This window comes from Stegastes partitus, unplaced genomic scaffold (genome assembly GCF_000690725.1).
Source record: "Stegastes partitus isolate 25-593 unplaced genomic scaffold, Stegastes_partitus-1.0.2 Scaffold2580, whole genome shotgun sequence".
NCBI classification, from domain to species: domain Eukaryota; kingdom Metazoa; phylum Chordata; class Actinopteri; family Pomacentridae; genus Stegastes; species Stegastes partitus.
The window spans coordinates 9358-20995 of record NW_007580311.1 but is presented as its reverse complement, the minus strand read 5'-3'; the positions used below and the strand labels follow the sequence as shown (position 1 = coordinate 20995).

At 40.3% G+C, this 11638-nt stretch overlaps 1 protein-coding gene across 1 annotated transcript; it reads left to right on the top strand.

Moving 5' to 3' along the window:
• Positions 1 to 238: 238 nt before the first annotated feature.
• LOC103375401 (serine/threonine-protein kinase SBK2-like) lies at positions 239 to 11303 on the top strand. The gene is made up of 6 exons (XM_008305664.1): positions 239 to 504; positions 7471 to 7615; positions 7699 to 7901; positions 8141 to 8302; positions 9108 to 9737; positions 10411 to 11303. Exons 1-6 carry the CDS (start codon positions 499 to 501, stop codon positions 11068 to 11070), a joined length of 1806 nt encoding a protein of 601 aa, XP_008303886.1. The 5' UTR covers positions 239 to 498; the 3' UTR covers positions 11071 to 11303.
• Positions 11304 to 11638: the final 335 nt, after the last annotated feature.

Below are 11638 nucleotides of genomic sequence, written 5' to 3'. Positions count from 1 at the left end.
ATGTGACACATCAGGATACAGAGGTAACTGAAAAACAAATCCACGTGATTGCCTTACATCCACCAAAGACTGCTAGATGAACTTGAACCCAGATTAATGGAAGGTATGGGGTAACACACACTCACTATTACACACCCAAGCATGCATGACAGCGCTGAAGATCCGCCCTGCCGTGCAGCAGCAGCAGCAGCAGCAGCAACAGCAGAGGGAGGACAGGGGGAGGAGTGGAGGTGAGGACAGATCACTTTGGGATAAAAGTTGCAGCAGCAGTAGCAGCAGCAGCAGACATGAAAATCTGCAACGAACCAGTGCAACAGTTTGGAAAATTTAATTTGTGACTGCAGCAGAGTGACACGCTTCTGCGCTGTTGGTGGAAAGAAGACTCAGAAGAGGATTTGCTGACAGGTGCACCTGCTAAATGAAGAGCAGGACGTAAATTCATGTCGGGACAGTTTTCAAACTGAGGATCAACTGCACTGAACCGAACCGAACAGCAAAATGACTGTAAGTCAGAGCGGGTGTAGGGATTCCCTCACTGCTCCAAAACCAACAGGAGGAAGGATTTATAGATTAAACAGTCATTTCACTCATTGTATATAGAGAAAAAAACAACACATTTTTTTGTAATCAATGATGCGGATAGATTTTATTTGCACAGCTTCATTTTAGACTTGCACAGCACAGTAAAACTTCTGTCTTACAAAAAAAAAAGGAGGGAAAAAAACTGTTCAGAGAGCATCATGTGGATCAGCCAGACTGAACAGGCAGACTGTTGCAGGAACAGAAGTCTGAGAAACAGATGTCAATACCCAGACAGCTAAAAACAACAACGACAACATTTTTTTGTTTTTTTAATTTGACTGAACTGACTCTGAAATTCATCGTTAATCATCACTCTCATTTATAACCAGTCTTTGCACAGATTGCACTGCAAACCAGATGTTAAGGACATTTTAGAGGCATAAAAATATTTTTTCTTCAAAATAATCTTGACAAGAATACTTTTTAACACCTTGCTATTACAGCATCTGCATGTATTAGTCAAAATATTAAGCTGTCAGATTTATGTGCGTGGTTTTATTTATTTCAACACTTCTACGGGGCTACTTTCCTGTAACATGAGCTTCATTTATTGTGAGTGTAAAATGTTTATTATAGGTCTAAAAATCACAAATTTGCAGCGTTTATTTCAAGTGCACGTCTGATAATTCAATGTTGTTGCAAATAATCCCTTAAATATGAGTTATGCAATAGCTGCTATAGAATTTAAATATTGAGAACTAGATTTCTTTATAGAGCTACATGGACACGTATGAATTGGATGATTTGTTTTAAATGCAGTTCATCTCTTGATTGTAGGTACATGTGTTTTTTTTTTGTTTGTTTTTTTCATGCGGATACTAATCCTGAAACCCACTGAAAATGAATCAAAGAGTGCTTTTCAAATCATGCTTTATGCAACACTTTCACATGATTAGAACATGCATGTTTATGATGATATTTAAGATGCCGTCTCGCTTGCTGGGCATCATGCTGAAAGCCATTTTAGGTGGGTTGACTCTTGGATGTGTGCCAGCGCTGACAGGAGTGTCCAAATACACCTTTCAGTTTGTGACACTCACCCACACGCACAGACAAAACATGGTGCCATTCATCACAGCAGTGTTTGTGGTCCGCAGAGATCCATTTCCTTGTAGAGGACATCAGCAGGACATTCATCTCTGACACACAGCAGATATTACGGGTCCAGTCTTGTGTTACGTGGGCGTTCAGCCCAGCTTCCCACTGAGACGCTGTTGGAGTTGTACTGGTCTGGCTGAGACCAGTGAAACCTCCTCTGACACTCATCTGAACCCGACCAGCTCTGAGCATGTCAGCTATGCTGCTCATTGAATCCCCTCCTAACCCCGGGTCCTCTACACCACATGCCTCTTTCTTTTTACTCCCACTATTAAGAAACTTAAAATATTCTCACTTATCTGAGCAGGAATCTTCACTCACTAGCAATCTGTGTAATGTTTCTTCACATTTCATACAATCTTATGGAAATAGCTACTTTGTTTGTTTTAATATTCAGTAATTGATTCACAATAACTTCAAAAATGCAACAAAAAATTATGTTTGTTAAGTGAAAAAGAGTCAGAGAAAGATTTTACTGAAACATCAAATTACAGTCGTGACTCGATAATCCGACACTAAATGTAAAACCTTCTATTATGTCGGATAGCAAGGCTGTCGGATTGTCAAGACGGAGATACAAGGAGGGCTTGATGCTTGAAGGGTCATTTGTTGTTAACATTTATTGTTTATAGTTGTTATAATAACTAGTGTATTATCAGAACAGTGTGCATTGCTGGATTTCACGCCTAATTGACCGGTGTGCACTTGTGTATGTTCCGGCCACTTCCACCCCGGGGGTGCGCTCCGACGGGTGGAATTGGCCGGAACGTACAGGCAGTATTTGGCTGCTGATGCCAGTTGAGGACAGCGGTCACAGTTTCCACCAACGGTGGTGACAGCGGGGGAGTGGTGAATACACTCCACCGTTTACTTACGCAAGAACTGAGCACGCTCGCTGCGTGTGAAGTCGTTGTGTCCTCTTCTGCACGTGCAGGACACTTTTGGTTCGTATGAAGTTCACACAGCAGATCACATACAAGTCTCATTTAATTGGAAATGTGAACGAACTCGCAAAAAATCTGAATTGAGCATTAAGTCCTGCAGTGTGAAAGTAGCCAATCTGTCAAATTGTTAAGTCAGATAATACGCCGTTATCCTTATTTGTGACATAAAATGTCAGAGTCAGAATCCAAGGCTGTCAGTATGTTAAAGGTTTTTTTTCATGGGTTCCGTTCGATTTTCCTAAAAACCTGTCAGATAGCAAGGTTTTCGGATTGTTAGGGGTCAGAATATCGAGTCACGACTGTACACTAAAAAAAAAAAAAAATCTGCAATTTTAGAGAATTTTTCATGCTTATTTTAATGATTTGTTTTCGATATTTAAAAAAAACAATACACAAAATTATCAACAAAACAAACCGGAAAATGACATGTCTAGTGTACGAAAAAACTGTTTTTGACATAAAAAGTTGAAGCACTGAAGTACTTCTGCAAATTTACGGTAATTTCACAAATATTTCTTCCTTTTTTGATAGATGAAACTGTTAAATTCAAGAAATTATAAAATAATATTTTTAAAAATGCTCAAATTACATACAGATACTGACCAGTAACAGAAAAAAAATATTGGATCTGTAATTTTACATAGACTTGTTTGTCAAATAAAAGATCTCTTGTATAATTACAGAGGTTTTCACAACAAAACTTCTGGGAAAAAAGTCTTATCATTAGTGTGTAATATGGATAGGCATTGATAATTTCTCTTAATTAAATGTAATTGTTTTTACACATATAAATTCCCTTCTTTGAGCCTTTAAAAGCCAAAAAAGTCTAGAAAATGTATTTTATTTATGTAGTATTTTTGGCATCTAAGGAATGTGAATGTGAATAGCTTGTCATTATGGCAGAGCAGTGACACTGACAGGGTTAGGGTTGAGTTTCCTCTCAGACAGCTCACTTTAAAAATGTGCTCATGTAGAGTGGAGGAGGATTAGCAGTCAGACTGTATGTATAACATATCGCACTGCTGCTGTACTAGTTGGAGTTCTTTTGAAAACCATCAGAAGGTGTAGTTTTTACAAAATGAATGAATGTTTTATATGAAACAAATCCTTGTAGAACCAATTTTACTTTGCTTGTTATCATATTTGAGCTTTTACAAAGGCTGTTTACACATCTACTCATAATGAAGACGTAATTCTGTGCTAATAATAAACAAAACCAATAGTGGTCAATTGATGGTTTGTACTCAGTTGGTTCCAATTACCGCTGGCAAGCAGGTTAACTGAGCATGCAAGCATACAAATTCAATGACAAGTTAAAATCTATTTTCTGATTATTTCCTGGAATCCTTTTAGGAAATTACAGAAGCGTAAAATGAAGAAAAATCCACACAATTGATGATACAATCTGTCCACATTCTACAGAGTGGTTCTCTTTGTGTCTGTCGGTGTGAACAAAGCCTCGGTGGGTGATTCATAGTGTCTGTGTGCGGCACATTCACGGCTCTGGGTGGTTCACTAATGAGCTGTAATGAGCTGCATCGTGTCTGGACGAACATGGTGACACCAAATCCCAGCCGGAGATGAGGGAGGCCAGCTGTGGTGGAAACATCAACGTTCCACCAGACAAAACAAAGATCAGCGAGTGTGAGTGTGTGTGTGTGTGTGAGGATTTCGTGAGTCTATTAACAGACATGTTTATACCCGTGGATCAGTGCTGCCAGCGTCACCATGACGACAATCATCACTGCAACGGTCATGTTACGTTCCAGTAAGCTTCAATTCGGAAAAGAGACACTTTAATCAATGAAAACAATATTGGTATCTCGGGGGTTAGTGTTCTGATCATGTTCTGGTTTCAAGGAACATGAGAATCCTGGTTATTCATATCGTTGCATACGGGATCATTACATCTTATCTTATCATTCAGGGACCTGTTACATAAAGCCAATTTACAAAACTTATTTCAGTTTTTCTACCTTACTTTTAACTTATTTGGGTTCTGAGAAGCGAGTTTACTAAACAACCCAGAGGTAGTTCAGATAGTCTGACTCACTTGTAAGTTATTTTGGTTCCACAAAACAAGTTTACAAACTAAACCAGACTTATTTCAGATAGTCGGGCTTACTTTCAGGTTATTTTCATTCTGTAAAGCAAATTTACCAAATAAACCAGGCTTATTTCAGTTAACCTGACATACTTTCGAGTTGTTTTCATTCTATATAGTAAGTTTAGCAACTAAATCAGGTTTATTTCACTTAGTCTGACTTGCTTTCAGGTTATTTCTGTTCCGTAAAGCCAATTTAGCAAATAAGTTCCCAATCACCACCAGGATACTCGTGAACATGCACTTGCTCGCTCAAATTTAATTTTTTATTTCAACAGAAACTTTTGTGGGAAAAGAGAGCTCTGGTTTCTTGTTAAGAAATGTCAGCTATGACAAGGATCTGTTTGGATCAAACTTTTCTTAACAACGGATAATGCAGTTTCTTTCATAATTGACGAAAGATGTTTACAGTAAGTGTCAGTAACCTGTGTTTAGACGTTTTTCATGGAAAGACTTTGTCATGACTATCCAGGGAGGGCCCATTAAAGCACCAGTGGCTTCTGTTTCACTCAATGCGTCTTACTGAGTCACTCCAGTGGAACTCAACCATCACTAATACAACTACTTTCACATGCAATTTTCCTGCTATGTTGAGTGAGTACGTCTGTGGTGAAAAAGGCAAACGAGCTGAAAAGGCAGAAAACCACAAAGACCACAACAACAACCACTGCATTAAACTTAGTCGAGCCTGTTTGAGCCAAAACATTGAGAGAAAGAGATTGATCATGAAGCCGGGCACTCACTTCTAACTTTAACCTTTGATAGTTAGTTTCGTTATCGTTTTATTAGCCATGTCTGCAAAAACAAATCACAGGATCTGAAGTCATGGCCATCAAAGTTGCTTATTTTGAGCAGTTCCCAGATGCACCATTATCTACCCTGACAGTTCTCACATGTGTTTCATTTTAAAATAGCCCAAAACAAGATTAAGTTGTGGCTAGAGCACTGTGGAAACGAATGTGATGCAGGAAATGACTATCAAATGAGAGCGTAAAAGGAAATCAGAATCAGAGAAAACACACGATGCAGGTTCTCATGTGTTTTGACCAAATATTGTTTCCATTCGCACCAGCTAGAGGATAATTGTTGTGTAGGGGTAAAGCATGGCATGATCTAACACATTTTGGTTTGGGCTAAATTACAAAAAAATACCTGAGGTAGAGCCATCATGTTTTAATACAAGCAACATGCACATCTGTGTTACATATGAAACCTCAAAGCTTGTTTCTAGGACCTCTTGTTCTTGTATGTTCTAATGGTAACTTACACCAGGGCCGCAGTTAATTGTAACAGGAAGGAGAAAAGTAATTCAATACAGTTTTACCTATATGTGACAGATATTGGGATGCTTTTTGTAGATGTTTGGTAGATAATCACACATCTATCCATTCCTCATCTAACTATCTACCATTGATAGAAAGACCAAATGATGGATCACAGGTATGTGTAACTATATCATGTATGGATGGAACGATGTGCGTTGGTTTATCCATCATTTATTGGTGTCAGAGGTATTCAAATGGATAAACTGATGGATGTAGATGGATAAAGTGTATTCCCAATAGATTCTAGAGTTACACATCAACATATACATAAATAACAGACATTGTGTCAGACATTGACAATTTTATTTTTGTCCACCAGGTAGGCAACACACATGGAAATCATGTTTGAAAAACACATTCATGAGCCACACAACATTGTTTGGGAACCATAAGTCTAACAGAACTCATCTGACTCAATCTGATGGATGGATTTCTCATTCTTTGGGAAAGATGAGTTACGAGAATTTGTTGTTTTTATTTCAACATCGTTGTGCACCTTAGCGCAGCTTAGAACTAACATTGTGTTACAACTAACCCTGTTGTGTGAAGTCTTATGCAAGAAGATGATTATTAAGGTAACAAAAGCTAAATTTGGATCCTTGCACACAGCTGTGGTTCACCAATTTACTTACATAGACCATCTTCTGGCAATGTGGTAACCAGAAACTGACCAGAAACACACCCTTCTCAAACCTATGTGACTATGTGACAGGTCCATGTTACATTTAACACCACATATGTCCACTAAAAAGTCTTTCTTCTTCATCAGCGTTCATGTTTGTCACTTAAAAGAATTAAAACATTTAAGACAGTCGCTGCTCAAACCACAAGACATTTTTGTTCCTGAAGGAGCACAAACCCCACAACAGATCTGTAAAAGAAACTTGTGTTTGTGATAGTCAACAAAAACACATGAGAAGTCCTACATGAGCTTGTTTTTGTGCAGCTCTCGTCTCTGACTCATGTCCAAACATCACATGCATCTTGTTGTTAGCTATGATGAAATCAAATGGGTTTGTAAACTTGGACAGATCACGATATGGTCAGGACCTTACTCAGAACCAGAGAACCCATTGTGTTTTTGTTTTTTCTTTTTCTCAGATCTAAAAAATCTATCAACCTTGTGCTCCAGAGCATACATCTTTGGCTCTACCTACAGAAATGTTTCTAATATATTCATGAAGTGAACCAGCTCTCTGTTTGTGCTACTGCTGTTTGGATCCATCTGATTTGTGGTCCACCCTTTAGGCTGCTTAAGAATGACGTACACATGGAGTTATCTCAACTACTTGAACCTGTATCAAATTAGCCTGATTGCTTAAACTTGACCTGAACTTTAGAAAACTGTTTAACTTCAACTGATTTTTTTGGTTCAGGTTTAGGACTTTAATCCACACTTTTTTGTGTGTTTCTTCAGGCAGCCACAAAGCTTCTGGATGAGATGTGCCACCTGACGGCTCAGTCTCTGACAGCAATGGACACATCAGATCACTTCAGGGTCCTAAAGCTGCTGGGTGAAGGCTCGTATGGGAAAGTCATGCTGGCTGTGCACAGAAAGAGAGGTGGGGAAAATAAACCAACATGTTCCTTACAGCCTCAAGAAAAACTGAACCACATTATAACACATTTCCCTCGACTCCTCCAGGTACTCCCATGGCTCTGAAGTTCTTCCCTCGCGAGTCTACGTCTCTCTTCTCTTTCCTGAGGGAGTATAACCTCTCTCTGTCCTTCTGCACCCATCCATCCCTGACCAGAGCTCTGGGAATCGCCTACTCCACCCCTTCACACTACGTCTTCGCTCAGCAGGCCAGCCTCTTTGGTGATCTCTACGATGTCATCATTCCTGAGGTATACAGATGTTTAGTGTTTAGTGGATGTTAAAGTGTAAAGAGCTCATCCTCCTTAGAGATGTCCGAGGAAAATAGTTACTACGATGGTATCTGGTCACAAAATGACCCTTATGTAAGATATAACAAATAGAGCGGAAACAGGATTGGAAAAGGAAGCTGTTGATATTTAAATAGATTTTTTCTGATCAAAGCTCATGGTTTTCTGTTTTAATCATCCCCTTCCCCATTGTTCTCCAGGTGGGTATGGAGGAGGACTGCTGTCAGCGGGTGGTGTCCCAGCTGTGTGGCGCTCTGTCCCACCTACACTCCCTTGGTTTTGTCCACAGAGACCTCAAACCAGAGAACGTGTTCTTGTGCGACTCTGCCTGCCGATGGGTCAAACTGGGAGACTTCGGCATGGTCAGTATAAAGTGAAAGAGACACTGAAATGTCAAATTATGGCATTTATGAGAAGTCTGTTTTGAAAATACCACTATTAGACATGGACTATGCAACGTAGCTGCTTTATCAGTCTGTTAAAGTGATGGCATTCTGTCATTCAGACTTCTTCAGACATTCTCACCACAGTGATAGAAAAACACGGTGCAATTTGTCATTCATACAAGATTTGACAAAACATCCAGTGATGTATAGTAGAAAATATTGTACTGAAAACAAAAAAATTATCGAAACTATAAACAATAATAATTATGAGTGTGTAAATATGGACCCTGCAGCTGTTTAATGCTGCAGGTGTTTATTAAACTCAAACTAAACAACTGGAAGCAACAAACTGAACTTGGGCTCCTGTTTTGCCAAAATCTGGATTACATCAATTATTGGCGAGTCTCATTAATTAGACCCATTAAAGACTCTGTCTTCATCTCAGTATAGTTTGATATTTCTAAGCGTACCAGTTTATAACAGTTGAGAAATTTTTGTGATTTTTGGCAGCAAACTGTTGCTTCTTTTTTTTGCTCTCTGTGATGTTTTTCGATCAATATTGAGGCTGAAATGGGGCAAAAGTCCAACATGTTCAGATGCAGTCAGATTAATGTCTGAAAGAGGCTCGTTTGGCTCATCTGTTAACAATGCTGTATGTCTGGAAACAAAGCAAAAGCAATTTATGTGCAATATGTGTTTCTGCACTTTGCTATACACAATTGTTTGTAGTCAACAAAAGTATCGTGTGTGAAAGAGGCAAATAAATGAATATTTACTCCAGGTGAAGGCCAGAGGAACCAGGGTGCCGGAGGTCTGGTACAGTTCTCCTTACTGCACCCCTGAGGCTGAGATCGCTCGAGGAAATGAGGACAGCTGGAGCAGTGTGAATGACGGGGAGGATGGCTTTACAGGAGATGAAGAGAAGAAGAAAGCGAGAGTCTGGGTGTCAGTGGAGCCCAGCACAGACAGCTGGGCGCTGGGCATCCTGACGTACGCCATGCTCACCGGCAGCCACCCCTGGGCTGAAACAGTCAACGACTGCCGCTCATACCTGAAATATCGAGAATGGTTTGACAGAGTTAGAAACCCCGACGATGAACTGGATGTGTGGACAGAACCACAGACAGAAAGCATGGAGGAGGCCACAGATTTAAATGAAGGACTGGGTAAGAAGGACCACCCTCCCATTGCACCCCAGTTTGCTTGTTTCACCCAGCTGGCCCACTCCTTCTTCCAGTCACTCCTCGACCCGAGGCCGAGGCTCCGTGGACGACCTGAGGATGCGTTGAGTTACCTCGGAGGAGACTGGATGATGGAGAAAGAGCGGGTGAGGCTGGAGGAGGAGAGGAAGAAGAGTAGAGGGAAAAGTGCTATCAGAAACGTGAAAGAGATGGAGGGGAGAGGGGAGCGATAAACGAAGACTGTTCATCAGAATGATGAAGAAAGAGACAACAATAATGTAGTCGTAGTCTGTTGACTACTGGTGAACTTTGTGATGAACAACCATCACATCAGCTTTGTACAGTGTTCAACAGAAGTGTGAAATCTGTGTAATATCACTTTGAAGTCATATGATTTTAAATTGTATAATCTCTCAATAACTATATTAAACAAAACAAATACTTTAAAAAGACTGTATTAAAAATACAGNAAACAACTGGAAGCAACAAACTGAACTTGGGCTCCTGTTTTGCCAAAATCTGGATTACATCAATTATTGGCGAGTCTCATTAATTAGACCCATTAAAGACTCTGTCTTCACCTCAGTATAGTTTGATATTTCTACCAGTTTATAACAGTTGAGAATTTTTTGTGATTTTTGGCAGCAAACTGTTTTTGTTTTTTTTTGCTCTCTGTGATGTTTTTTGATCAATATTGAGGCTGAAATGGGGCAAAAGTCCAACATGTTCAGATGCAGTCAGATTAATGGAAAGGAACGGATGTCTGAAAGAGGCTCGTTTGGCTCATCTGTTAACAATGCTGTATGTCTGGAAACAAAGCAAAAGCAATTTATGTGTAGTATGTGTTTCTGCACTTTGCTATACACAATTGTTTGTAGTCAACAAAAGTATCGTGTGTGAAAGAGGCAAATAAATGAATATTTACTCCAGGTGAAGGCCAGAGGAACCAGGGTGCCGGAGGTCTGGTACAGTTCTCCTTACTGCACCCCTGAGGCTGAGATCGCTCGAGGGAATGAGGACAGCTGGAGCAGTGTGAATGACGGGGAGGATGGCTTTACAGGAGATGAAGAGAAGAAGAAAGCGAGAGTCTGGGTGTCAGTGGAGCCCAGCACAGACAGCTGGGCGCTGGGCATCCTGACGTACGCCATGCTCACCGGCAGCCACCCCTGGGCTGAAACAGTCAACGACTGCCGCTCATACCTGAAATATCGAGAATGGTTTGACAGAGTTAGAAACCCCGACGACGAACTGGATGTGTGGACAGAACCACAGACAGAAAGCATGGAGGAGGCCACAGATTTAAATGAAGGACTGGGTAAGAAGGACCACCCTCCCATTGCACCCCAGTTTGCTTGTTTCACCCAGCTGGCCCACTCCTTCTTCCAGTCACTCCTCGACCCGAGGCCGAGGCTCCGTGGACGACCTGAGGATGCGTTGAGTTACCTCGGAGGAGACTGGATGATGGAGAAAGAGCGGGTGAGGCTGGAGGAGGAGAGGAAGAAGAGTAGAGGGAAAAGTGCTATCAGAAACGTGAAAGAGATGGAGGGGAGAGGGGAGCGATAAACGAAGACTGTTCATCAGAATGATGAAGAAAGAGACAACAATAATGTAGTCGTAGTCTGTTGACTACTGGTGAACTTTGTGATGAACAACCATCACATCAGCTTTGTACAGTGTTCAACAGAAGTGTGAAATCTGTGTAATATCACTTTGAAGTCATGATTTTAAATTGTATAATCTCTCAATAACTATGTTAAACAAAACAAATACTTTAAAAAGACTGTATTAAAAATACAGATCCCAAAGTAGAAATTCAGTGCAACAAAAGTGGACACACCTGTGATCACTGAAACTAAACTGAGTACAGCTGTGATCTCCAATCAGCCTAATTGCATGAACATGGTTATAAAAATGAATTGTGAACACCAGAACTTTGTCAGTTTTGGACCTATGGACTGTCTGTCTGTATGCCTGCATCATGGTTCTACATGGAAAAGATGTGACGGAAGAACTGAAAAATATGATTGTGAGACTTCGCAAAGATGGAAAAAGATACAGGAAGATAGGTTACCAATTGAAAATTTGTGGAAACACAGTTGCTTCGGTAATCAGGAGTTATCAAATGTGTCGT

Coding starts and splice junctions, on each gene's coding strand:
- LOC103375401 (XM_008305664.1), top strand. Junction 7,902..8,140: donor ACGATGTCATCATTCCTGAG/GTATACAGATGT, acceptor ATTGTTCTCCAG/GTGGGTATGGAGGAGGACTG. Junction 9,738..10,410: donor TGGAGGGGAGAGGGGAGCGA/TAAACGAAGACT, acceptor CGTGTGTGAAAG/AGGCAAATAAATGAATATTT.